This window comes from Somniosus microcephalus, chromosome 12 (genome assembly GCF_052327205.1).
Source record: "Somniosus microcephalus isolate GS21.2 chromosome 12, FLI_Smic_1.0, whole genome shotgun sequence".
Classification (NCBI taxonomy): domain Eukaryota; kingdom Metazoa; phylum Chordata; class Chondrichthyes; order Squaliformes; family Somniosidae; genus Somniosus; species Somniosus microcephalus.
Window position 1 is genome coordinate 38,239,649 of NC_140998.1, and position 26,817 is coordinate 38,266,465.

General features: G+C 43.6%; 1 protein-coding gene across 1 annotated transcript in view; it reads right to left on the minus strand.

Moving 5' to 3' along the window:
* The window catches only part of LOC147109122 (phospholipase B1, membrane-associated), a 42,384-nt gene extending 15,948 nt beyond the window's left edge, over nt 1-26,436 (minus strand). The window contains exons 1-5 of the mRNA XM_086002747.1: nt 26,249-26,436; nt 22,979-23,030; nt 17,303-17,383; nt 14,321-14,386; nt 7,393-7,484 (exon numbers count right to left, since the gene is read on the minus strand). Of these exons, the coding sequence (XP_085858873.1) occupies nt 7,393-7,484; nt 14,321-14,386; nt 17,303-17,383; nt 22,979-23,030; nt 26,249-26,307 (350 nt within the window). The 5' untranslated portion in view covers nt 26,308-26,436. The remainder of the gene's footprint in view (nt 1-7,392; nt 7,485-14,320; nt 14,387-17,302; nt 17,384-22,978; nt 23,031-26,248) is intronic.
* Between the last annotated feature and the right edge of the window lie 381 nt (nt 26,437-26,817).

The window sequence follows — 26,817 nt, forward strand, 5'->3', positions numbered from 1 at the left end:
TGCCACGTGTCTGCCCATTTCATCAGCCTGTCTATGCCTTCCTGAAGTCTATCACTCTCTCAGCAGTGTGCTGAGAGAGTGAGAGACAAGCACTGAAGAATCGAGTTCAATATACAAGACCACCCCTGTATTTTATTGAGGCTGACTTACAAATCTACTTTATATTTGTGGGTATATATGCAGTTTTAATGCATATATTCTCTCCAAAGATTTCATAAGAAATCAAAGAGTGTAAGATTAAGAACTCAAACTTTCCTTTCCTCTGCAAAATTTCTGGAAAATAGATAGGGGGAGAAATTCATTATAGCCCAGGAATGGACGGTAACTTTTGAAAAGTTTGAGAATTAGCGGCAGGCACTAATGCTTCAGACTGCACGCAAAATTCAGTCTCATTGCACAAAGAAAGGTTTGGAGCGCTAAATCAAGCGCTAATGGCCTAGCTCAGTGGCGTTAAACTTGAAGTGCTGACCAATATCAGGTGCAGTCTAATCACAAGTCCTCATTGCCACAGGCTCTTTCCAGTTATTAATGGGGAGGTTCATTGATGCTACAGATCCTCATTCTCATCATTGCTGGCTGTGCTGCTGTCTCAGCCAGCAGCAGCAGGTCAAGGAGAAGGAGCCGGACGACTCAAGCAGCCGTAATGATAGCAGATCCAGGCTCCAGGGAGAGAGCCCGCAGATTCTGCGACCATGCATTGGAGGCATTGGTGTTCGCAGCGGAAAGACGGAGGGTGGAGCTCTATCTGACAAGTGTCAGGAGGCCCTCGCCGCAAGTCTTCTGCACCATGTTGAAGGAGGTAGCCCAGCGTGTCTCGGGCAGCACTGTGGTCCCCATGACCCACACACAGTGCAGGAAGAAATGTAATGACCTCACTCGGGTGGTGAGGGTGAGTCAATGCTTCAACAAATGCTATATACCACCATCTGGACCATAGGCTTCACACACTGCCCAAAGCACCACACCCCCAGCACTCACCTACCAACACTCACACCCACATCTCATACCTTGCACACAATCACAGCTATTCAACTATGGCAGGCATATCACTCAAACACATTGCTCCACACTCACTCACAGACTTTCTTTTCTCTTGCAGGCCAAGGTGGCTCGCAACAGGAGGGAGCAGGAGCGCATAGGCGGGGGACAAGCCAACACCCAACCACTGTCTGAGCTAGAGAATCGAGTGCTGCAGATTATAGGGCACCAGGTGGTGGGCGCCGTGGCCACCGGTGACGTTGACCCCCTTGGGGAAAATTACAGTTTGTTCATCCCTACTCATTCTTCTCACATCCCACTTCCTCCTCACCCCACAAGCGTTTCGTGCTTGCATGCATGCATTTATCTCTTCCTGCCCCCCCTCCCTTCACCTTAACCCAAATCTTGTACCTTTATGCTTTCAGATAATGAGCAAGCACCTGAGCAGCCTGTCCCTGAGGGCACCATTGAGAGTGAAGCTGGAGAAGGAGGAGGAGGAGAAGACACCTTGAATGTCTCAATGCATGTCTCACCCACAGGCATCAGCTGAGATACTGGCACTACGGGTTCTTTAGAGGCTAGTATAGTAGTGGGATCTGCACAGGGTGATGCACCGGGGATGAGCGGTCTGCAGCAAGGCCACGGAGAAAGGGTAGCTCGGTGGCCAGCTCCCCGGAGGGCGAGTTCACGCGCAAGTTCTGCTGCACAGGACTCAGATGAGGGCCTCAATGGGGAGGGCTTTAGAAGAACAGTGATGGGCATGCACACGGAGATGATAGGTGCGATGGCAAGGGTGCCCGAGAGCCTCTCGGCAATGGTAAGGAGCTTGGAGGAGTCCACCTCCAACATTGCACAGATCTCTGCGCACACCTTGGAGCCCATCATTTCCAGTCTGCAAAGGATGGTAGACTCCCAGAGAGACCGTGGTGACCCAGACCTGATGCCATGTGTGATGGGCGATCTGGCAGCTTCCATTGCAGCACAGGCGGAAGCGACGCAACATCTTAGTGCTGTAGTGCAGTCTATGCTTGGTGCCATTCAATCTCAGACTGTTCTCATGTAGTCTCAGCTTGATGTAACGCAAGCTCTGACTGCTACCATCGTGGCTGGGTCTACAACCATCAACCAGGGCTTTCACGGTGTCGCAGCAGGCCAGCAATCTGTGCTGCAACACATTGCTCGGGATGCTGAGGTGTTGCCCCGGGGGAATGGCAGTGGGTCAGTGGAGCGGGAAGCTGCATTCCTCTCTCAGGGTGACAGCATTCCTGCTCCCACTGGCACTCTGCCATTGACCGTGTCGCTGCCTGTCATCCAGCCAGCCCAGACTGCTGCCACCATGCTGAGGTGGTGCAGTCTACAGCCGGGCCTTCCAGGCCCAGAGCTGGTCGAGGGTGTCCTGCACAGCCATTTGTAGTCTCTGGCACGGACACTCAGCAGCCTTCCACCAGCACTGCTGCAGCCACTGGGCTAACACTTCATAGGAGCGCTAAAGTAGACAAAGGCACAGTAACGAGAGGCACTAAGGGATTGCACAAGGGTGAATAGGTAATAATGTTGCTGTAAATATGTGTTCACTGATTATTGATAAATCTATTAATTCAGTTTGGATTATTGTGTGGTGTCTCTCATTTCAGCTTTGCGCTGTGATATGGCCTGCGACAGGGATGGAATGATGGGGATGTTGTGAGCAACGGGGATTTGGGATTTAATTTATTGGAACCGCATTCTGATGAGGCGAACACGGACTGCCCTTCCGGAAGGCCGATTGAGTGGCTGCCGCCTCCCTCGCTCCTGTTCCTCCTCCGCTTCCTCCTTGTCTTCCTCCTCCTCCTCCTCTCCCTCTTCCTCCTCCTGAGGTGGTCCCACAATCCCTGGTGGCAAGGGCTGGGCCCTCATGTTGACCAAGTTGTGGAGCATGCAGCAGACCACGACGAAATAGGATACCCGCTCAGCCGAGTACTGGAGGGGTCCTCCCGAGCGGTCAAGGCAGCGGAACCATTGCTTGAGTACCCCAATGGTCTGCTCGATGATGTTCCTGGTGGCAGCATGGCTCTCATTATATGAGTGCAGGGCAGGAGTGTTGGGTTTGCAGAGGGGAGACATGGGCCAGGTGGAGAGCGGATAGCCCTTGTCTCCGACCAGCCAGCCGCGAGGTTGACGTGATGGCTGGAAGAGTGCTGGCACACCAGTCTGGCGCAGGATGAAGGCATCATGGCTGCTGCCAAGATAGCGGGCATTCACATTGAGGATTCGCTGAAGGGCAAGGTCGACTGCCAGTACTGCCCCCATTAATGTAACCAAGTGTAGTATTTTGATATGTTGTGAGAATAAATGTAACTAATTGTTCATAACATTCCTGATACCAAACAACCTTTAAATGACTGTGAAACAGTTTAATTCAATGTCAACTGACAAGGAAGCAATGAAACAGCACTAACCTGACAGCTGCAACTCATTACTCATGACCCCTGGAGCTGGCATCCGCCTAGTTGACGCCTCCTCTCCCTGTCACTGTCGGGGCAAGGTGCTAAGGCAGAGGGGGCGACAATGAATTTTGCAGATCGGGTGCCCAGTGAGTGTTGAATGCTCACTAACGTCATGATCTGCCTGGCGCTGAGGTCCCCGCCAGTAACTCGTAGCTGCGGCGCTACGGGAGGACCGGATTTGCCGTGCGTCGCTGGATTCGCCTCGCCCTGGTGCTACTGCAACATCGCCCTATTAGCGCCCCCACCAGGCGCTAACTGGAGGTGCTAACCAACTGAATTTTTCCCCCATAGCCTTTTTTTTTGTAACCTCCAGACGTTTATGCCATGTCCATTCTTGTCTCTTCCGGCAACCTTGCTTAAACATGAAGGTGGGAGCTGAACATGCGAGGTAATAGAAATCTTATTAACTTTTTACCAAATGATAAAATAAGTTCACCACAGAATGGGCTGAACGTTACAGAGTTCCACTACATTGGCCTGACATTGAGTATTACAGCTCAACACTATTGTTATACTATGGGCATCAGCAAGAGTGAGATGAATTAAAGAATGCCTCCTAACTCATGCTAGCAAGGTTGCACTTGTCTGCAGTGGTGGTACTCTATTTATCCTCTAAATCTCAGAGTGCGACTGCACACGTGCAGATACACAATGATGATACCGCAAGTACTTGCTTGCATACGTACAGTGGAACTCTTGAGTTTTGAAAGGAACTAGAGAACCAATATGTGTGGACTGCTTCACCTGGGAACATATTTAATTCTATCTAGCTGTACAAGTTTACTGGCTTGGCAGACAGGTAGGTTTTAATGTTGTCCGGATACACATCAGTTTCTGGAGTGCTGTACTGGCTCCAGGTGCTATACTAGAGTTGACGCAGGACTGCTTCCGTGTCATATCGTCTATTTAGCTGGCTTTTGCAGGAGCTGGTTTTGGTGCACTGATCTTAGATTCATCTGTGTTGTACTACAAATATATGCTGATAACAGTATTGATTAGAGTAAAGCAGGTTGGGATGAGACACACTTGGCGAAATGGACAGTATGTAATCAATCAGGTTATTTAACATGGACTATGAGCACAGAACACACAAGTACAATGTTGGCAAGCCTTGAGCAAGACTTGCGACTAGGAGATTTCCCCTCCCCCATGGAGTAGTGGATATAGGGAATAAACTCCCAACTAAATTAAAGCAATTACTGTGGTGTACATTAATACCTGTGAAAAAGTTATGGGTTGATACAAAATTGAGGGTAGGTACAGGTAGAGACATGGCCCAGAAATTCGGGTCCCAACGCGTGAGTACGGACGGAGTACTCACGCGTGGACCCGATGGAAGTGCCGGTTTCTTGCATGCACTACGCATGCGCGGGAAACCGGCATTTCCGATCCTCTGAACCAAGAGGTTCAGAGGTCGAACGCGTGCGCGCAGGAGTCTGCACATGCGCGTTGAACTTCCTTTTTTTTTTACAGGTTTGCCCGTGCATGAAGGCCTCTACTTTTTGCACATCTAAAAACCAGGCATAAGGACTTCATTTTAAAAGGTAAGTGGTCAATTAATTAAAATTAGAACATTTTTTCCACAGGTTTATTATTTTTAAATACTTTACAGTAAGGTAAGTATATTTTTAGCCCCGATTTTTTATAAAATTATTTTTTTCAAAAATTTAAATTATTGTTTAAAATAGTTATTTAATGTTATTTATAGTTGATTTAAATAGTGTGATTTTTTTTCAAATTTATTTTAAGGTTAAGTACTGTTTTGGGCGCCCGGAGTTTTCATGAGTTTGACAGTTCTTTCTGTCAAACTCATGAATGGACTTTTCCCTCCTCCGATTGGTTGCCCAGTGCTCACGTGATCCCAGCCGACGCATCGCACTAACTACGCCGCTGGATCACGCAAGCACAGCGCGCCGGGAGCTGGACCGGGCCACAGACAGGAAATGCACGCAGGGCCAGGCCTCAACTGCCGGCGCGCTAGGTAAGTGTAGGTCGGGGGCTTGCACCCGCGGGAAGCCCCCCGACATGAATTTCTGGGCCATAATGCGATGTGGAACTGACTGTCATTGTTCCTGTTCCTGGGATGAAGGAAATGCAATACCATGGAAGGATGCAAAGTTAGTTAAATATTCTAGTTTCCTTGATTCACTTATGACAAGCAGGGAGAAATTATGCAGAACCTAAGTCATGAGATTCAATTAATTATATTGAGCACACAGTGGAGTAAATTATACATGTTATGTGAAAGGGACTGCCTTGATGGGCAGAATATCTCATTCTGTGATATTTCAAGTTCTTAAGAACTTGGTGCTACATTTTAAATATATCAGATTAAGCAACTTTAATGTACTAATGTGATGTTCTGCACTTCTTAATGCTCTCTCTTCAAGTCATCTCTTCCTCTGAAGAAGCTGTTGAGCTCAGGCTGGAGCTTTTGGTAGTTTTGCATTTTGGACTTGCATCTATTGGATGTCAAATTAAGATTGCCTGAACTAATTTCACAAAGGACCATTGGGTTGGAATTCAAAAGTAAGGAAGTGATGTGTCAGTTGTACAGAACCTTGGTCAGACCCCACCTGGAGTGCTGTGTTCAGTTTTGGGCATCGAACTTCAGGAGATATATATTGGCCTTGGAGGAGGTACAGCACAGATTCACCAGAATGACTCCAGGACTTAAAAGGTTAAGTTATGAGGACAGGTTGCATAAATTTGGCTTGTGTTAACTTGAATTTAGATAGTTGAGGGGTCATTTAATTGAGGTGTTTAAAATGATAAAATGATTCGATAGTGTGGATACAGAGAAGCTATTTCCTCTGGCGAGGGATCCAGAACAAGGGGCACAGTCTTAAAATTAGAGCTAAGCAATTCAGGAGTAAAAACAGGAAGCACTTTTTCATACAAAGGGTAGTAGAAATCTGGAATTCTCTCCCCCAAAAGGCTGTGGATGCTGGGTCAATTGAAATTCTCAAGGCTGAGGTCAACAGATTTTTATTAGGTAAGGGTATCAAGGAATATGAATCAAAGGCTTGTAAATAGAGTTGAGTTGCAGATCAGCCATGATGTAATAGAACGGCGAAACAGGCTCGAGGGACTGAATACTCCTGTTCCTATGTTCCATTCACAGTTATCAAAGGGAGAGAGAGAAGATTCCCATTCCATTTGTATGGGATGGATTCAAATCGGGGTCCCAAAGGTGACATGGCCATGTTCTAACCCACATTCATTCTCAATACATTTTATTTCTATTACTATTAAGTTATTGCCATCCATGTGTATTAGCTTACCTACACGGATTCCGCCATGGACCTGATCATTTTTTGAAGTGTTACATTAATCAAGTTTAAATTTCAGAAAATATTGACGATAGTAACAGTCAAAATAAGAATTCAAGGCTTGAATTTGAGTGTGGGCGGATAACATGAATTAACCATAGGCAACAAGTAAAAAAGTTTAACACAGCAAATGTTTTAAATATTTCAATTTTTTTGACTGCAGTGTTCAAGAACTTTCATTCCAAAATCAAAGCAAATTCCACCAGTTAAGCGGGGGTGGTATTCTCGGCCCCGAGGCAAACGTGGGCAGGATGCAAAAAGAAAATACACAAAATGGTTTACCTCCCCCGAATGAAACTTAATCAGATGACTGGAGCCCTGCCCCACAGAAATCAACCATTCATTCCAGTAGTTGGGAACACATGCCCGACTTTAGGAAACTCACGTGCAGCCTATGCCCTTCCAGCAGACAAGGCACCCTGCTCGAAGCAGGGAGTCAGAAAATTACCCTGATAATGTCAATCTATTTCTATCCTGAGAGAAAGTTAACATTTCTGAAAACCATGCAAAAGTACAAAATATTGTACCTACAAATAAACAAATAGAAATCTATTGCTACTAAACGGAGGAGATCAGATAAAAGAGGAATAAAGTACCTTTGCAGTAAACAGCCAAAAGAGCCATCGTTGACTAAACGGAGACCTTCTATTGGCAGCAACTGCACTAAGTTTACTATGGTCCTAGGCATCTGTGTATAAAAGATCAAATGTTATTTTTATTCATTTTAAAACTTTGACTCTTTAAAATTGCACTTTCATAGATCTGGACAAGTTTAGGGTACAGAGCAGCAGCATGAAAACATAGGGCAAAGTAAATGCCCAGGATTTGTTCGTATACGTAAACGCATTGCTCAGTTTAGGTCTTTCGAGTTGAAAGTAAAAATGTAAATATGAAGCAATGTTAGAGAGTGACAGAATTATTTTAGAAAACTGGCAAACTAGGCAGGTTTTTTTTAATGGAATTTTACATCTTTCAGTTAAAAACAAGTGAATAAACGAGGGTATGGGGTACTCAAATATAACAATATAATTGGTTTAAAGTGCCATCTTTCGATTAGGCACTTTACAGCCTTCTGGACTCAACATCGAGTTCAACAATTTCAGACCATAACCTCGGCCCCTATCATTGTTTTTTCTCTCTCTCACATGGCAGCTGTTGATCATTCTGCCATTTACACTTCATCTAGAGTCATTTTTTGTTTCTTAACTTGTCCCATTACCATCTCCTTGCACCATCACCCCTTTTGTCTCTTAATCTCTCCTGCCTTCCATCCTATCACAGACCTTCACTTTTGTTCTTTCCTTCCCTCCTCCCTCTCCCTGCCGCTACACTTGCTTAAAAACCTGTTCCGTCTCCAACTTTTTCCAGTTCTGACGAAGGGTCATCGACCTGAAATGTCAATTCTGTTTCTCTCTCTATAGATGCTGCCCGACCTGCTGAGTATTTCCAGCATTTTCTGTTTTTATTTCAGATTTCCAACATCTGCAGTATTTTGATCATCGTTGTTGAGTTCAAAGGAGCACAGCATCTATCAGGCTGAATGACAGTACAAATTGGCTCCTCAGTTATTGGGAGATAGATAAAACTGCTGTGTAGTAAAGAATGCAGAGGCCAACGTAATTGTAGTGGGTGATGCTTTTAGTCCATGAAAAATACACACTATGCAATCATTATTTCCCAACCCCATAAATGTAGCTACAATAGCTGTAGGCAAGCTGCAGGTTTGCCAACCTTCAAATTTTAATGGAGGTATCAGGAAGGAGAAAGCATATGAATGGGAAACATGCGGGAAAATTGTTTACAAGAAACTACTTCTTCTTAGGCAGTCCCTCGGAACCGAGGATGACTCGCTTCCACATTAAAAATGAGTTCTCAGGTGACTGATGAGTCCAATGTGGGACCTACAGTCTCTGTCACAGGTGGGGCAGATGGTGGTTGAAGGGGCGGGTGGGTGGGGTGCTTGGGTTGACGTGCGCTCCTTGTGCTGCCTGCGCTTGGTTTCCGCTTGCTCCCGGCGAAGAGACTCGAGGTGTTCGGCGCCTTCCTGGATGCTTCTCCTCCATTTTGTGCGTTCTTGGGCCAGGGATTCCCAGGTGTCGAGAAACACAAATGAATAAATAAGGGAGAGTTTCCCAATAACCTTCTGGTAAAGGCACAGCCAAGATAGCACTGAGCTTTACAGGTCAGAAGGATCCCAGATGCGGTTCTCAAGTCTGTGCTATGTTGGCTGACCTCTGAAGAAGCAGCAATCGATCTCAGTATCGCAGGCTAGGTGGAAAGAGAAAAAACATAGCCTGGTTTTGTTTTCCCAATTGCTGTCCAGTCACCTCTATATATGTGCATGTCAAATGAGAACAGGGTTGGTTCAGCTGTGATACCTTCCAGGTATTGCCTGCAGCCAACTGCTGTGTCGACTTACAAAAAGAATGGCCACTTGGGCAAGGTAGTGGAGAACTGTTGGCATCCATGGATTTATTGCCCAGAATCTACATGAGAGAAGGGTTAAATTGGAAAAATGAAGCGGGTGGCCAAGCAACTTTAGTGTTGGAGTGTCGGAGTCCCACTCAAATACACAGGCGTTTGAATCACAGCCTCCACTGGCATTTGGATCTGCATGAGTCACTTTCAGCAGTTCTTGGATGGATTGCTAAATGGAGTATCTTAGAGCAGCGACAAATAGCTCCAATTCAAGAGAGGAGTAAACATCCCCAGAGACAGAGCTGAATTAAAGTCTATGGTTCTCCCATTTTCTTAATCGAAAAGTTATTAACAGGAGCACCCAAAAGGCGGAGAACAAGTAGGAACAAAATATAAATAAAATGAGGGAAAGAAGAATGAAAGAAATATTAAATGATGTAACTTTTGAGTCTAACAATAATTTGCTTGGTCGAGAATCACAAATTTATAATATAGCACAAAATGACTTGGAGAAACTTGAATTAATGAGCATGGATTTACAAAGGGCAGGTCATGTTTGTCAAGATTAAACTTTTTTTTTGAAGAAATAACAAGATGGATGAAGGAAATGCAGTAAATATGGTATAAATTGATTTTTTTAAAGAATGTGAGACAAGACCACTTTTGGCAAAGCTACTAGCACATAGAATTAGTTGGAATGCAGAAAGCAAAGAGAATGGGTAAAAAGCAGTTTCTTGGCTGAAAAAATGTGGTGATTGATGTTCCACAGGAGGCCATATTTGAAGGCCACAATTATTTATTATATACTTAAATTGATCTATACTTAGGATTTGAGGAACAATATCAAATGTTTCTGTTGATAGCATCATGTGGCAGCCAGGGTGTATAGCATCAAGTGAAGTAAATCTGGCCACGGTGAGGCCAACTCTGGCCTCCCGGGCAGTAATGTGGTCGGGTGCTGATGCCGTGTGTCCTGTGCAGCATCAGTTGGTTGCAGCGAAGGTTGGTGCTGTTGTTGGTGCTACTGGTGTGCCTGGTGATGCTGGTGTTGGGGCTGATCGTGGTGGGATTCTGCGGACAAAGGTGAGAGAGTTTCAAGGGCACCCATGCTGATGGAATAGATGGCAGGTGAAGTAAAGAAGACAGATGCTATCTGCCAATGGTGGGAGAGATAATGAGGTCAGATTGGATGGAGACTTATATAAAGACTTGCAGCATCCTGAATCTGTAATAGAAATGCAGTTTAGAGAAGCTAGTGGTTAAGGGAACATGTCTCAATCAGCTGGGAGCTTTGATTTGACATCTGAAGCTGTCAACTCATCAGCTGATTCAATGGCCACTGACCTCCCACCTCAGCTTCACAGACAAGGTCTAGGCACAGCAGAAAACTGGTGGGTGACCTGCAAAATCCAAAAAGCTGGGAAAAAACCATTGATAAGTGGCTGTAAACAAGCCACTAAAGATTTTAATTGCCTCCCCCCACCGCTGCGTATCAGGTCTGCTCAGCGCTGACTGACCCAACATTTGGTAAAGGCGTGTGGCGGCGGGTTCACAGCGGGGTCCCGACCCGCTGGGGAACAAAACCACTTTCCCACCTGACCTGCCACCGATCGCACCCGCTGACCCTCTGCAAAATCCAGCCCTTTGTCTCAGTATTTACCAGGGACACTAACAAGGTGGGCGTGACATTAGTAGATTTCAAAAAAGATATAAAGACATTTAAGATAGAAAGAGGGGAGATAATTGATAAACTAATCAAACTCCGAGAGGATAAAACCCCTGGCCTGGATGGATTGTATCTGCGCATATTAAAAGCGTTAGGGAAGAGATTGTAGAGGCATCGTTACATATACATAACAATTCATTAGAAAAGGAATAGTGCCAGATGACAGGCAGACAGTTATATTTAAAAGGAAGATAGGACAAGTCCTGGGAACTAAAGACCAGTTAGCTTAACGTGCTTTTGTTAAAAGAGAAAGTAGTTTCTGTGACTAATTATGTAATAATGTAAACAATATGGTTTCAATTAAGGTCATCATAAATGTCTGCTGAAAAATGTTGAACAGTGTGATTCATTGTGTAATTAATAGCAAGTACGCATACAATAAATTGAGACTGAATTCACTATAAATCAACTATAGCTGTGACTGATTAAAATCTAGACTGATTTATGAATAAGGATGTGCATAAGGGAAAGTGGAGGAGTGCCTTCTAGATGATTAGATACAGAATCCTCTAGACTTTGAGGGAAATAGATGCCTTAGATCCCCTAAACCACTTGGAAAATGGGTGCCTCAGATGCATGACACTTTAATTGATCAACAAAATGGCTATCGTGAAGATATAGGCCCGTATTTTCCGATCCCTATGGGTGTGTACGAGCTGTGTACACATCCGTAGGGACATCAGAAATGCCGGTTTCAGGCTTGCGAAGTGCATGCGCTGAAAACCAGCATTTCCGATCTGACAAGAATCCTCTTGACAGATCGGACGCCTGCCCTGGAGAAGGGCCTCTGCGGGTGAAGAGTTCCGCTTTCTGCAGAACCTCCGCCCGCTGAAATCACTTAAAAATCTTACCAGCATAAGAGTTTAAAAAAGTAAAAAAAAAAAATTTTCACTCATTTATAATTTAAATACTTTTAAAAAAGGTAAGTTTATTTTTAGCCCCGTAAAAAACTTTAAATTATTTTTTTCAAAAAATAACATTTTTGTTTAAAATATTTAATTTAATGTAATTTTAACTAATTTTTAAAACGTGATGGCTTTTTACAAAATGTACTAAATGTTGTAGTGTCTTTTTTCAGTGATCCCCATTCATACTTTTGACGGGTCTATCTGTCAAAAGTATGATGGGCGATTCCCTTCTCCCATTGGCTCGCCTGGCCCGGGTGATCCCAGGGATGCTTGCGAACCGCATGTGCCCCTGGGATACGTGGGCCCTGCGCATTTCGACTGTGGAGAGGCCCAGGAGTGGAAATGGTCGCACCTCTGGAGCCCTCGGGTAAGGGCGTAGGTTTTTTCCCCCGATAGGAGACATCCACACGCAGGAAGCCTCCTATCGGAAACTACGGGCCATAGATTTCTATCCTCCTCTTGTACACCAAGGGAATGGATAACAACCCTCACTGGTAAGCTCAAAAATCCGGTGGGTAAGTATGAGTGACTGCTCAAGAACTAGTTGCTAACCTTAGAAGCCCATTAAGAAATACAAGGTAGGATTTGCTTTGGGAGCTTATAGTTTTACTTGTACAAAACAAAATACAGCAAAATGTTGCACTATCCATGGATAGTAGCATGTCTGAAGGAGACAGGATTTCAATCCAAACTAGTTTTTTATGTATTGGATTTGAAATTCTAATTGTAGTTCATTCCCAGTTAATTGACCTCGTATAATCCCAAAATCAATAACATTTTACCAACCATCAGCATGTTAAGGTGATAGTACCTATTTGTCAGCTTCTCCGTGATATGCTAGATCTGTTTTCCCCACTGCCCCCAATAGAATTGGAGATTGTTAGGATCAATCCATTAGATCATTTGGAAGGTGGGACTGGAAAGTGTCAGACCCAATCAAATTGGTTGGAAGGTGGGACCGAAGGCTGTCAGAACCAATCATGCATTACTTCCTCCTATTGTTGGTTACACATGAAATTGCAGAAGAATTTAAAGTGAGGTGTTGAACAGTCACGATTACAAGTGTATTTATTTAGTGTTGCTCCTCTGAGAAATTAATGTACAGCACGGTGGCATAGTGGTTAGCACTGTTGCCTCACAGCGCCAGGGACCCGGGTTCGAATCCGGCCTCGGGTGACTGTCTGTGTGGAGTTTGCACATTCTCCCCGTGTTTGCGTGGGTTTTCTCCGGGTGCTCCGGTTTCCTCCCACAGTCCAAAGATGTGCGGGTTAGGTTGATTGGCTATGATAAATTGACCCTTAGTGTTAGGGGGATAGGGTGGGATATGTGTTGGTGTAGGGGTTACAGGGATCGGGTGGGATATGTGTCGGTGCAGGCTCAATGGGCCGAAATGGCCTCTATCTGCACTGTGGGGTTTCTGTGATTCTGTGATATAGGGAGAGAGCAGGGCAGTGAGATTAGTTTTAGATTGCTGCAGCAGAGTTGGCATAGATGTAATGGGACGCATGGCCTCCTTCTGTGCTGTAAACTTCTAAATAAGTTGCTGAAGTGCAGCTTTAAAAAAAAACGTTTTCTTTTCCTCAAAGCAACTTTCTGGGTCATGCCCGGATTATTGTCTTATGTGAAGGTTTATTTTCTTCAGGAATAGTGCAGCTGATTTTTTTGAGATGAGGACGATATTCCCTGGTGCGAATGTATTAACTCTTTATTGAAGCATTCTTGTCACTGCATTATTGGAATCGGCAGGGTTTGGAAATAAAATGGAGAGTAGAATTGTCCTGGTGATGAGGCTTGGCATTTTATGCTCATAAATACAAATGCTTATATGCTCCAAAATGTTGGAAAATGCACCAAATGAGGTGTCAGTATGTGACATTTTCTGGGGAGGGAGTTGTGCCCATACCCTCTTAGAGAATACATATAGAAACATAGAAGATAGGAGCAGGAGTAGGCCATTCGGCCCCTCGAGCCTGCTCCGCCATTTAATGAGATCATGGCTGATCATCCAAATTCAGTATCCTGTCCCTGCTTTCTCCCCATATCCCTTGATCCCTTTAGCCTTAAAAAATATATCTAACTCCTTCTTGAATATATTTAATAAGTTGGCCTCAACTGCCTTCTGTGGTAGAGAATTCCACAGGTTCACCAATCTCTGGGTGAAGTGCATGCATTCAGCACTCACATCCACCTTTCGTAATTTAAAAATTCACCATTGCTGCAATTTTGTGTACTGCATCTTAAGTTATGACAAACCGCTGTTCTACTGCAATTTCCGCTGTTTTTTACGTACTAACCAGGAAAGATTAACAAGCAAGTCATATTTTCATTATAACTAGATTGTATTCAGTTACAATTTTTATTAATCTATATATGAATTGATTATAAATAGGTTCCATTGTGTTTCTTTCCAATGAGGATTTCTAGTCAAAAAATTTAGTTGGAAAAATATCACGACTTTAAGATGTGTCTTACCTCATCGGAAAGTATGTCCAAGGCTGCAGTGACATTGTATACAAAGCTGTAAGGTGAAAAGAGATCCTGTGTAAAAAGTGGTATTACAGTGTTAGTAAAATCATAAGGTAGATATCAGAAGCACTCAATAGAATATGTTTCTATAAACAGTATGCAGGCACGGTACTGTAAATTTAATTTTGCAGACTCAAATTCAAAATTAAAACTAAGTACATATGAGGAGGGTGGGAACCTTTTATCACCTCAGGACATGCCAGTGCACTTCACAGCCAAATGTTTTACTTTTTGAATGTGTAATTATTGTTATTTTTGTAAGCAAATTTAGCAGCAGCAGGTGCAACAAACAGCAATGAAACAAATGACCAGCTAATTGGTTTTGGTGATGTTAGTTGCAAGATGAGTGTTGGCCAGGACACTGGGAGGATTCCCTGTGTTTCTTTCAAAAGTGCCACAGGAGCTCTTACAGTTGCCTGAGCAGGGAGCGGGGCCTGGGTTTAATGTCTCATTTGAGACAATGCAGCACCTCCTCAGTACTACACTGACCCCAGTAGTTTCCACAGGGGTTCTCCCGATCTCTCTCCGTAACTTTGGTGGAAGATCGGTGGAAACCCCAGAGAACGACGCAAGTAGTCAGAGTTATGGTGGGAGATGAGCGAACCCTTCGGATATTCTTCCCTGAAATGCTAGTCTAGATTATGTGCTCCAGTCCTGGAGTGAGGTTTAAACTCACAACTCCCTGACTCAGAAGCAAGAGTGCTACCACCAAACCAAGTAACATCGAACTTCTAGCACATTGGATCAACTTCAGAGTACTAGAAAAGGAGATATTTAAAAAACTTTATTATTAATGGGCCAGAATTTGCGATGGGTATGATGGTGTATTCTGAGAGTATGGCGTCACACCGCCTTTGAAATGCACAGCAAATTTGGGATTTCCGCATGTGCTTGCACGCGCGCTAAATCCCGAACTTGTGATCTGTCAAGTTCCGACTTGACAGGTCATCCACACCAACGCCACACCGATCAGAAAACCTAATTGCTAGCACAGCGTTGATGCCCAGCAATTATGTACAAAAAAATTTACGGCATAAGGAGACACCTCCTGACAAATGCAAGAAATGTAATAACTTATGAGGCCAGAAATGGAAGCATTTTTAGTGTTTTTTCCATGAAAAGTATTTATTTGTCCATGAAACGTTTGGAGGAAGCGATTGCTACATTGATAAAATTTGTTATTTTTTTGGCATCTATCTTTGGCATATAAGCTTAAAAAAAATCCAAACTGAAAGTATACACGTTTATCCTCGAAGGCTCTAGTAATGAGTTTTTTTTTTCCCTTTCCGGAAATTATAAATGAATGAGAGACCTTCTGTTTGATGATTGGAGTTGCAGGCTCACGTTATCCCAGGTACGCTTCTGCACACTCTCTGCCCCTGGGATCCGTGTGCCATTACGCTGCCCTTGAATACGCAGCGTCAAACAGCAAGTTCACGAAGGAGGGTCCCCATCAGGTATTTTCGGATTCTATTTGGATGCCTACTCCGTAGGTACGCTGCCGGCCGCAAAATCCAAGTCATTGTGTATAGCATTTCAACAGTGACTACACTTCAAAAGTACTTAATTGGTTGTAAAGTGCTTTGAGACGTCCTGAGGTTGTGAAAGGCACTATATAATTGCAAGTTCTTTTTTTCTTATAAGCTGATAGCCACCACTAAAGGAAAGAAAGACTTGCATTTATATAGCGTCTTTCACGACCGCCAGATGTCTCAAAACGCTTTACAGTCAATGAAGTACTTTTGAAGTGTAGTCACTGTTGTAATGTGGGAAACGCGGTGGCCAATTTGCACACAGCAAGCTCCCACAAACAACAATATGATAATGACCAGATAATGTTTTTATTATGTTGATTGAGGGATAAATATTAGCCAGGACACCAGGGTTAACTCCACTGCTCTTCTTCGAAATAGTGCCATGGGATCTTTTACATCCACTTGAGAAAGCAGATGGGGCCTTGGTTTAATGTCTCATCCAAAAGACAGCACCTCTGACAGTGCAGCACTCCCTCAGCACTGCAGTGTCAGCCTAGATTTTTGTGCTCAAGTCCTTGGAGTGGGACTTTGAACCCACAACCTTTGTGCTTCAGAAGGCAAGAGTGCTCCCCACTGAGCCACAGCTGACACACTATAGGGAAAGGCCAACGTTTTTTATGGCTGTTGACAGGCTGAGCGGCTCACGTTAGGCGTACAAACTAGTAATCAGATTTGCCGTTTGCTGATCTATATTACCTTTAGTAACTATTGTCTGCCAGCCAGAAATAAGGCTGCCATCCATGACTTTCAGTCAACTGTGCTTGAGCAAGCTTGTGTCTGCTGCTTCAGTGCTATGGAATCCTATCCACAATATAAAAGGGACAGATTTCACAGCACCAGTAATCTAAGGCTACATTATGGAACCACCTCTTGAACTGGTTCTCAAAATAGTATATATAGAGAGTGCATTATAAAATGGCGCAATACCATTGATCTGATGCATTAACCAGTCTGGCCATTGGAAATTAATGATGTGCTCAACCTGCATACCTGACCTATTCCACATAATACTGCACATTTGCTGTATTCATTGGTCAAATGACCAATTATGATGTTACAGCATGAATGGGAAGCAGAGCTCACCATTACCATCATAACATTATCCCACGCTACTTCACTCAAAGTTGCAACAAGCCCTCCCTCTAAATGAAATAAAAATAAAAAACTCTCTTTGTTTCAGACTCAATCTGAAAGAAAAGCAAGTCACTAGTATAGCATATTTCATACAGTATGCATGGATACCATAATTATTGCAATTATACAAATATATAGGGTTAAATTCTATTTTAATCATTTTACCTCTAGTCCCTGATACCTACGCTTACAAAACTTGAAAGGTTGTCTTTTTACTATGAAACTTGTTGTCTATGTAAGCTGCATAAACAATTCTTACCTTGTCCTTGCAGTAGTCACATAAATCGTTAACTCCGATGAAGACAGTGACTAATTTCCAGTCCTGGGTGAAGTTTATGCCCTAAATTTTAGCAAAATATGGCTTAATACTTTCTACAGTGTTTTTCAGCAGTATGACCAATAACAATTAGGCTCTTACTTTAGACAATAATGACCTTCACTTTTACTATAGTGGATGCCAACCGGGTGATGTAATGCCACACTGGCATATTTCCAAAGCTATCAACATTCATGAATGTCCCTAGGTTGACCTCTTTGACAGCCATGATCAAAATCACTTTACCCAACACCTGCACTTTATATGCCACTGCTTGTGCATTGTACAATAAAGCTTTACCTCAATTGCTACCTTTTTCGCTCTTGTAAAATTTAGTGGCCCAGGAATTCGGGTCGGGGGCTTCCCGCGGGTGCAAGCCCCCGACCTACACTTACCTATCGCGCTGACATTTGAAGACTGGGCCTGCGTGGATTTCCGGTCTGTGGCCCGGTTCAGCTCCTGGCGCGCTGTGCGTGCATGATCCAGCGGCGTACTTAGTGCGATGAGCCGGCTGGGATCATGTGAGCACTGGGCAACCAATGGGAGTTTACAAAAGTCCATTCATGAGTTAGACATAAGACCTGTCAAACTCATGAAAACTCCGGGCGCCCAAAACACTACTTAAACTTTAAATAAAAGTTAAAAAAAATTCCAATAATTAAATTAACTATTAATAACTTTAAAAAACTATTTTAAACAAGTATTCAAATTTCTGCCAAAATTTTTTTTTCAATAAATCAGGTCCAAAAATACACTTACCTTACTGTAAATTCTTTAAAAATAATAAACCTGTGGAAAAAAAATTCTAACTTTAATTATTAGACCACTTACCTTTTAAAACTAAGTCCTTACGTCTGCTTTTTACATTCGTTAAAAAGTGGAGGCCTTCACGCACGGACAAACCTGTCAAAAAAACAAAGTTCAACGCGTACGCGCTGCCTCAAACGTCGCAAGGGAACCGCCTCTTAACCCCTTGGTTCAGAGGAGAGGAAATGCCGGTTTTCCGCGTATGCGCTGTGCATGCTGAAATCCGGCACTTCCAACGGGCCCACGCGTGAGTACCCCATCCGTACTCACGCGTTGGGACCGGAATTACTGGGCCACTATTTATGATTGTGTAGAAATGCTGCTACCTGCTCATCCATTCTAGAGAGGAGCATAAGCAAAATTCAGATTGTGGGTTATTTACAGACTTGAATGCCCAAAACTTAGCTCCTTAAAAGCTGAATCCAAAGGCTGAATTTTAAACCCGTCATTTCAAAAAACAAGCAATGGTTGTTCTTAGCTGCGCTCCATCGTATATTTCTAGAAGGTTATAAAAGGATTTTATCAATCCTCACAAGCATGCGAGAATTGTCATTAGTTGGACTTCCAGAGTGCACAGGGCAGTGGTTTCCCTAGCTAAGGAGTTTGGACAGGGATTGGACAGATGTACACTCACCATGAGGCTGCAAATCCTCCTGATCACTAGTCTACCAGGAGGCTGACAGATGCATAACTATCGCAAGCCAGTGTGCCCCTCTCTAGCAAAATTAATGGGACTAAAAGTTGATAAATCCCAGGGACCGGATGGTCTACATCCTAGGGTTTTGAAAGAGGTAGCCATTGGAATAATGGACGCATTGGTTGTCATCTTCCAAAATTATATAGATTCTGGAACGGTTCCTGCAGATTGGAGGATAGCAAATGTAACCCCGCTATTTAAGAAAGGAGGGAGAGAGAAAACGGGGAACTACAGATCTGTTAGCCTCACATCAGTAGTTGGGAAAATGCTGGAATCTATTATAAAGGATGCAATAACTGGGCACTTAGAAACTAATAGTAAGATTGGGCAGAGTCAACATGGATTTATGAAAGGGAAATCCTGTTTGACAAACCTGTTGGAGTTCTTTGAGGATGTAATTAGTGGAGTAGACAAAGGGGAACCAGTAGATGTGGTGTATCTGGATTTTCAGAAGGCCTTCGATAAGGTCCCACACAAGAGATTGGTGAACAAAATTAGGGCACATGGAATTGGGGGTAATATACCAGCATGGATTGAGAATTGGTTAACAGACAGAAAACAAAGAGTAGGGATAAACGGGTCTTTTTCAGGATGGCAGGCTATGACTAGTGGGGTACCACAAGGATTGGTGCTTGGGCCCCAGCTATTCACAATCTATCAATGATTTGGATGAAGGAAACTAAATGTAACATTTCCGAATTTGCTGATGATACAAAGCTAGGTGGCAGTGTCAGTTGCGAAGAGGATGTGAAGAGGTTTCAAGGGGATCTCGACAGGCTCAGTAGTGGGCGAGAACATGGCAGATGGAATATAATGTGGATAAATGTGAAGTTATCCACTTTGGTAGAAAAAACAGAAAGGCAGTTTTTTTCTAAATGGTGAAAGATTGGGGAATGCAGATGTTCAAAGAGACCTGGGTGTCCTTGTACATGAGTCACTGAAAGTGAATGTGCAGGTGCAGCAAACCATTAGGAAGGCAAATGGTATGCTGGCCTTCATTACAAGAGGATTTGAGTACAGGAGTAAAGAAGTCTTACTCCAATTATATAGGGCCTTGATGAGACCACACCTGGAGTTCTGTGTACAATTTTGGTCTCCTTACCTAAGGAAGGATATACTTGCCATAGAGGGAGTGCAACGAAGGTTCACGAGATTGATTCCTGGGATGGCAGGACTGTCGTATGAGAAGAGATTGAGTAAACTAGGCCTGTATTCTCTTGAATTCAGAATAATGAGAGGGGATCTCATTGAAGCATACAAAATTATTACAGGGCTTGATAGGATGGATGCTGGGAGAATGTTTCCCTTGGCTGGGGAATCTAGAACCAGGGGCCACAGCCTCAAGATAAAAGGGTAGGCCATTCAGGACTGAGATAAGAAGAAATTTCTTCACATAGAGGGTGGTGAATCTTTGGAATTCTCTACCCCAGAGGGCTGTGGAGGCTCAGTCATTGGGTATATTCAAAACAAAAGTCGATAGATTTCTTACTAGTAAGGGCATCAAGGGATATGGCGATAGGGCCGGTGAATGGGGTTGAGGCAGAAGATCAGCCATGATCTCATTGAATGGCGGAGCAGGCTCGAAGGGCCGAATGGCCTACTCCTTCTCCTATTTCTTATGTTCTTATGTTCTCTTTGCTGAAGTACCACGGATGAATGTGATGCAAAACCGCCACATGGTTGTGCATTCCCTCCCTCAAGACTATCAGAGATTTGGCATATGCATATTCACTCAAGTCCATGTAATCATCTCCAAAACTCCACTGGATTACAAATAATGAAACCTTGTTTCAAACATAACAAAATGTAATAAAAATTACAACTTGTTACCATGGCTCCAGTTAGAGCCAATTCATTGGGAAGTGGTATTATAGTGACAAAACACAATTGTGGTGATTAAGATGGTGATGCACTTGGGAACACTTGACATTTTTTTTAAAGGGAAATGCACAGTTGAACTAAAAAGGATTCCATTAAGGTTCACAATTCAGTGCAGTATTCATTCTTACGGGCTTCTCATAGGTTAAAATTGACAGGAAAAACATCAAAAATCTCCAGCAAAATAGGCTGGAACACAACTCCAACAGGTGACAATATGTATGTTCCTACCCAAGCATCCAAGAGATGATACATTTTGGCAGAAGGAACAGGGAGAAGCAATATACACTTAATGGCACAGTTTTAAAGAGTGTGCAGGGACAGAGGGACCTGGGAGTTAATGTGCATAGGTCCCTGAAGGTGGCAGGACATATTGAGAGAGTGGTTAGCAAAGCATATGGGATCTTGGACTTCATATATAGAGGTATTGAGTACAAAAGTAGAGAAGTTATGCTGAATCTTTATAAAGTGCTGGTTAGGCCACAACTGGAGTACTGCATCCAGTTCTGGTCACCACACTTTAGGAAGGATGCGAAGGCCCTTGAGAGGGTGCAGAGGAGATTTACCAGAATGGTTCCGGGGATAGGGGATCTTAGCTACAAGAACAGGTTGGAGAATCTGGATTTGTTTTAATTAGAGCAAAGGAGGTTGAGGGGTGATTTGATAGAGGTGTATAAGATTATGACGGGTTTGGATAGGCTAGACGGGGAATGGCTGTTCCCACTAGTTGATGGTACAAGGACTAGGGGACACAGATTTAAGGTTTTGGTCAAGAGATACAGGGGGGATGTGAGGGAAAACTTTTTATGCAGCGAGTGGTGAGGAACTGGAATTCGTGCCAACGGAAGTGGTGGAAGCGGAGACACTCAATGTTTTCAAGGGGAGACTGGATAGGCACTTGAGGGAAATAAACTTGCAGGGCTACGGGGATAGGCGGGGGAATGGGACTGACTGGATTGCTCTACAGAGAGCTGGCACGGACTCGATGGGCCAAATGGCCTCCTTCTGTGCCGTATGACTCCATGACTCTATGACACTTAAAACTGGTCATGGAAAAGTCATCCCCCTAACTAAACTCCAAGCTTCTTCACTTATCACTGCATAGCTGCCACAAAGATACATGCTTTTCTACTATTTTTCATATTTTAACCTGAGTTGGTCAGGAATGGGATTGAAAATTACTCCTGTTTAGGAAATCATTCAGCCGTACTTAAATTTGGCAAACTTGTTCACATAATTTATTACCATTCAATCCCATTTTTAAACAGTTAGACATGTTTTAGCATTTGAATTACATGAACAAAATAATGGATTATTTAAATACATTTTTGCTGCACAGTCTGTGGCTGAAGCTACCGAGATATCCTCAATCAAGCTCAAATGTAGGCCGAAGCCAAGGGGCCAACAAAGAAACAGACCTGTGCTCCAGAGATTTCAAAATAAAATGGTTACTCTACAAATGCTAGTCCAAAGGAACAGTAACTACTGCCATCCTTTGCAACCATTAATACTTCAGAAGATGCTACTTCCAATCAAATAACATCCCAACAAAAAGGTACAGCTTCCAACCATATCAATGGGGGTAACTTTAACCTAATTTTTAACCTAACAAGATTGGGTGGAACGCTGGTTTTACACCCCGCCCAATATTACTCGCCATTGACTTCAATGCAGCACATCCGCAGGTAAACCGCAGGTCCAGATTATAAGCCGTAGCTTGTTAAGTTTGTGTTTGTGACAGGAAGGCTCGTCAATCAACAAGGAAACCCAATGGAGGGAGAGAAGGCTGCTACAAGGCCTTCTGGGGACACCTCAGGGTGATTACCACTGCTTCCTGGGGCTCACCGCCACCTTCGCCATGGCAACCCCAAGGAAGTGGCTGGAAAGAAGGAAAATCTGCCAGGACCCGGGCCCCCAACCCACCACCATTTGTATTTCAGGCAGGATTGTGGAGAAAATGCCTCCCTCCCTATGAGATAAGCAGATTGCCTTTGTAGTGAAGGTCAAATCATTGACTCTTTTGTTTCTTTTTCCAAAGGTAGTTTAATTTTGATGAAATACAACAGCTTCCCTGAAGTTCAGTCAACTTTACTTTTTTCTCATCAACACAACCTAGACCTTGTCAAAGATATGAAAATCTGACAAAAATTTGGCAATGTTTATTTCATGATTATTTTAGTGCCAGTAAAATTCAACTTGTTTGCTTGACTTTAGTTACAATTATTTGTACCACTTACAGGAAATGTTTTCATTGTGTCAACCAGATGTCTTGCTTGTTTAGGTAACTGGCTGGAGAAAAAGTGACAAAAACAAATGAGAATATGTATAAAACAAAAACAACTTACGCTTATACAAGTGCCAGTTTGGCTCAGGTAGTAAAGGGTCATGAGATCAGAACTTCCTGGGATCAAACTCCAGTCCAGGGGGTAGATCTTGACTTTGTGCGATATTGTAAAACGAGTGATAGTGAGTCAGTAGCCAGTTTTATATCACTCCTGATTTTTATTTCCATTGGGGTCAACGCGAATACAAATTGGAAGAGATGTAAAAGGGGCTGCCAACTTGCTATCACCCGATTTACACTATCGCACAAAGTCAAGATCTAACCCAAGACTTCAGCACATAATCTAGGTGACCAACCCCACCAAAAACAGTTTAACTAGTCACTTGTCTCACTGCTGTCTGTGGGACCTTGCTGTGTGCAAATTCCCCACTGTTTTTAACAAAATAACAACATGGCTATACTTTAAAAGTGATTTGAAACGTTTTGGGATGTGAAAGGTGCTAAGAAGGAGAGATTAAGAGGGGTGGACAAAAGCTTAGTCAAGAAGTGGTTCTTTTAAGACCCTCCTTAAAAATCAGCATTTGACTAAGCATTTGTCCATCCCTAATATCTCCTTCTTTGCCTCAAAATCCAATTTTTACCTTATGCCTCTGTAAAGTTCCTTGGGAGATTTTTCTACATTATAAGTGTTATAGAAATGTAAGTGGTTGTAAATTTAAAACATTCAACTAGTTCCTCTGGTTGCTCTTTAGTAAAACAAATAACATTCGTCTCTTCATTATTGTTAATCATCATATCCCGTCACACACCAAGTCCTGCTCACCCATTACTCCAGTCCTCTTTGCCCTCCAAATTGATTTAAAAAATGTGGAGATCCCACCAATCTACATCTGCAACCTTCCAATTCACATTCCCTGTTCTTCTGAAATAACAACAGAAAATGCTGGAAACACTCAGCAGGTTGGGCAGCATCGAGGAGAGAAAAACCAAGTCAACATTGGGTCGAGGACCCTTTGTCAGAACTGGAAAAGGTTAGAGAAGAGAGATTTTTAAGCAGGGGCAGGGAAGAGGGGAGGAAAGAACAAAGGGAAGGTTAGTGAGGCTGGAAGGCAGGAGGGATTGACTGACAAAAGGGATGATGGTGCAAGGCAAAAATAGAGGTAATGGGGCAAGTTAAAAAACAAAAGATGACTAGATAAGGTGTGAATGGCGATGGCAGAATCATCAACATCTACCATGTGAGAAAACAAGGGAAAAATTGATGAACTCGATGTTGAGTCCAGAAGGCTGTAAAGTGCCTAATCGAAAGATGAGGTGCTGTTCCTCGAGCTTACGTTGAGCTTCGTTGGAACAGTGTAAGAGGCCGAGGATGGAGAGATCAGAGTGGGAGTGGAGCAGAGTATTAAAGTGACAGGCGACCGGAAGCTCGGGGTCACCCTTACGGACTGAACAGAGGTGTTCCGCAAAGCAGTCACCCAATCTGTATTTGGTCTTCCCAATGTAGAGGAGACCGCATCGTGAGCAACGAATACAGTATACTAAATTGCAAGAAGTACAAGTAAATCGCTGTTTCATCTGGAAGGAGTGTTTGGGGCCCTAGGCAGTGGGCAGGGAGGAGGTAAAAGGGCATGTGTTGCATCTCCTGCCCTTGCACGGGAAGGTGCCGGGCAAAGGGGAAGGGGTATTGGGGGTGATAGAGGAGTGGACCAGGGTGTCGCAGAGGGAGCGGTCCCTTTGGAATGCTGAAAGGGGGGGGGGAAGGGAAGTTGTGTTTGGTGGTGGGATCACGCTGGAGATGGCGGAAATGGCGCAGGATGATCCGTTGAATGTGGTGGCTGGTGGGGTGAAAGGTGAGGACAAGGGGAACCCTATCGTGGTTCTGGGAGGGAGGGGAAGGGGTGAGAGCAGAAGTGCAGGAAATAGAACGGACACAGTCGAGGGCCATGTCAACCATGGTAGAGGGGAATCCTCAGTTGAGGAAAAAGGAAGACATACCGGAAGCACTAGTCAGAACAGATGCAGTGGAGATAGAGAAACTGGGAGAATGGAATCAAGTCCTTTCAGGAAGTGGGGTGAGAGGAAGTGTAGTCCAGGTATCTGTGGGAGTCAGTGGGCTTATAGTAGATGTTGGTCGATAGCCTATTCCCAGAAATGGAGACAGAGAAGTCAAGGATGGGAAGGGAAGAGTCGGAGATAAACCATGTGAAGTTGAGGGAAGGGTGGAAATTGAAAGCAAAGTGAATGAAATTTTCTAGTTCAGGGCAAGAGCAGGTAACGGCACCAATATAGTCATCAATGTACTGGAAAAAGAGGTGAGGGAGGGGACCTGAGTAGGACTGGAACAAAGAATGTTCCACATATCCCACAAAAAGGTAGGCATAGCTAGGGCCCATGCGGGTTCCTATATCAACACCTTTAATTTGGAGGAAGTGAATCGAGTCAGAGGAGAAGTTGTTCAATGTGAGAACAAGTTCAGCTAGGTGGAGGAGGGTGGTGGTGGATGGGGACTGGTTGGGCCGTTGTTCATGGAAGAAGTGGAGCGCCCTTAGGCTGTCCTGGTGGTGGATGGAGGATGTAGAGGGATTGGACGTTCATAGTGAAAAGGAGATGGTTGGGGCCAGCAAACTGGGAACTGTTAAAGTAGCGGAGGGCATCAGAAGAGTCACGGATGTAGGTGGGAAGAGACTGGACAAGGGGAGAAAAAAAGAGTCCAGATAGGAGCCTGAGCCTGGACAGCTGTATGTCTCCCTCCTCTACTCCACCCATTGGCAACAGAACCCCCAGCTGTCACAGCTTCACTCTTTGGAATTCTCTCCTTAAACCTTGCCACATCTTTGCCAACCTTCAAAAGTGTCTGCAAAATCTATCCCATCAACACATCTTTGGTCACCTCCCTTATCTCTTCCCCAAAGTTCTTATCGGTGTCAGATCAGCCTTTCTGTGAAGTGCCTTGAGATGCTTTTCTGTGTTACAAAAGAAAGAACTAACTTGTGTTTATATAGCACCTTTCATGTCCTCAGTATATGCCAAAGTATTTCAAATGACATTTGACGTATAGCCATGCTGTTACTTGGGCAAACACAAAGGCATGGATGACAGTTTCAGCAGTAGATGGGCTGAGACAGGTACACTCAGATAGAGCTATTCACAGATGAGATCTCTTTACACTTGTACAGCTATGGTGACAGTACTTATTATTTCCCCATGGTATCATATTACTTACTATGTGTTGGCTCCAGTCACTGCAAAGTTAAATCCCGTCTGCTCTAGTGTTGGTGGCATCTGGTGGAAAGTTTTTCTTTTTGAGTAACCGGTGATGTTGGGATTGAAGAGTTTTAAAATATCTGGAAATATAACAAATTCTTTATTTACTTTCGGTTAGATAAAGTAAAGATTCAAGGTCTCTGCATAATGTAGGTGGATTTTAGCTTTTTTTGCAACAATGCACTCTAAGAATATACAGCAAATATTGCATGTATTTAAAAAGTGCACAGTCTGCTGATGTCAAATGTATTAATGAGCTCTTTGAGTACCAAGCTTTTAAGGTTCTTGCCCCAGTTCTTTATTCTCATTCTCACTGCAAAAGACCTCTTCCGTTGGCAAACCCATGCTCTCTATAATCTGAAGCTTACCGTATACATTTAGTGTATCGCATATAGCATGCTGCAGGATTAGCAATCTTCCCTTTCATTGTAATCTTATTACTGGATCGTTTGCAAGATTCCATAGCTCCAGAAGATAGATAATATTAGCTGCACCAGACACTTTCTATAACAGGCTAATCTATAAAAT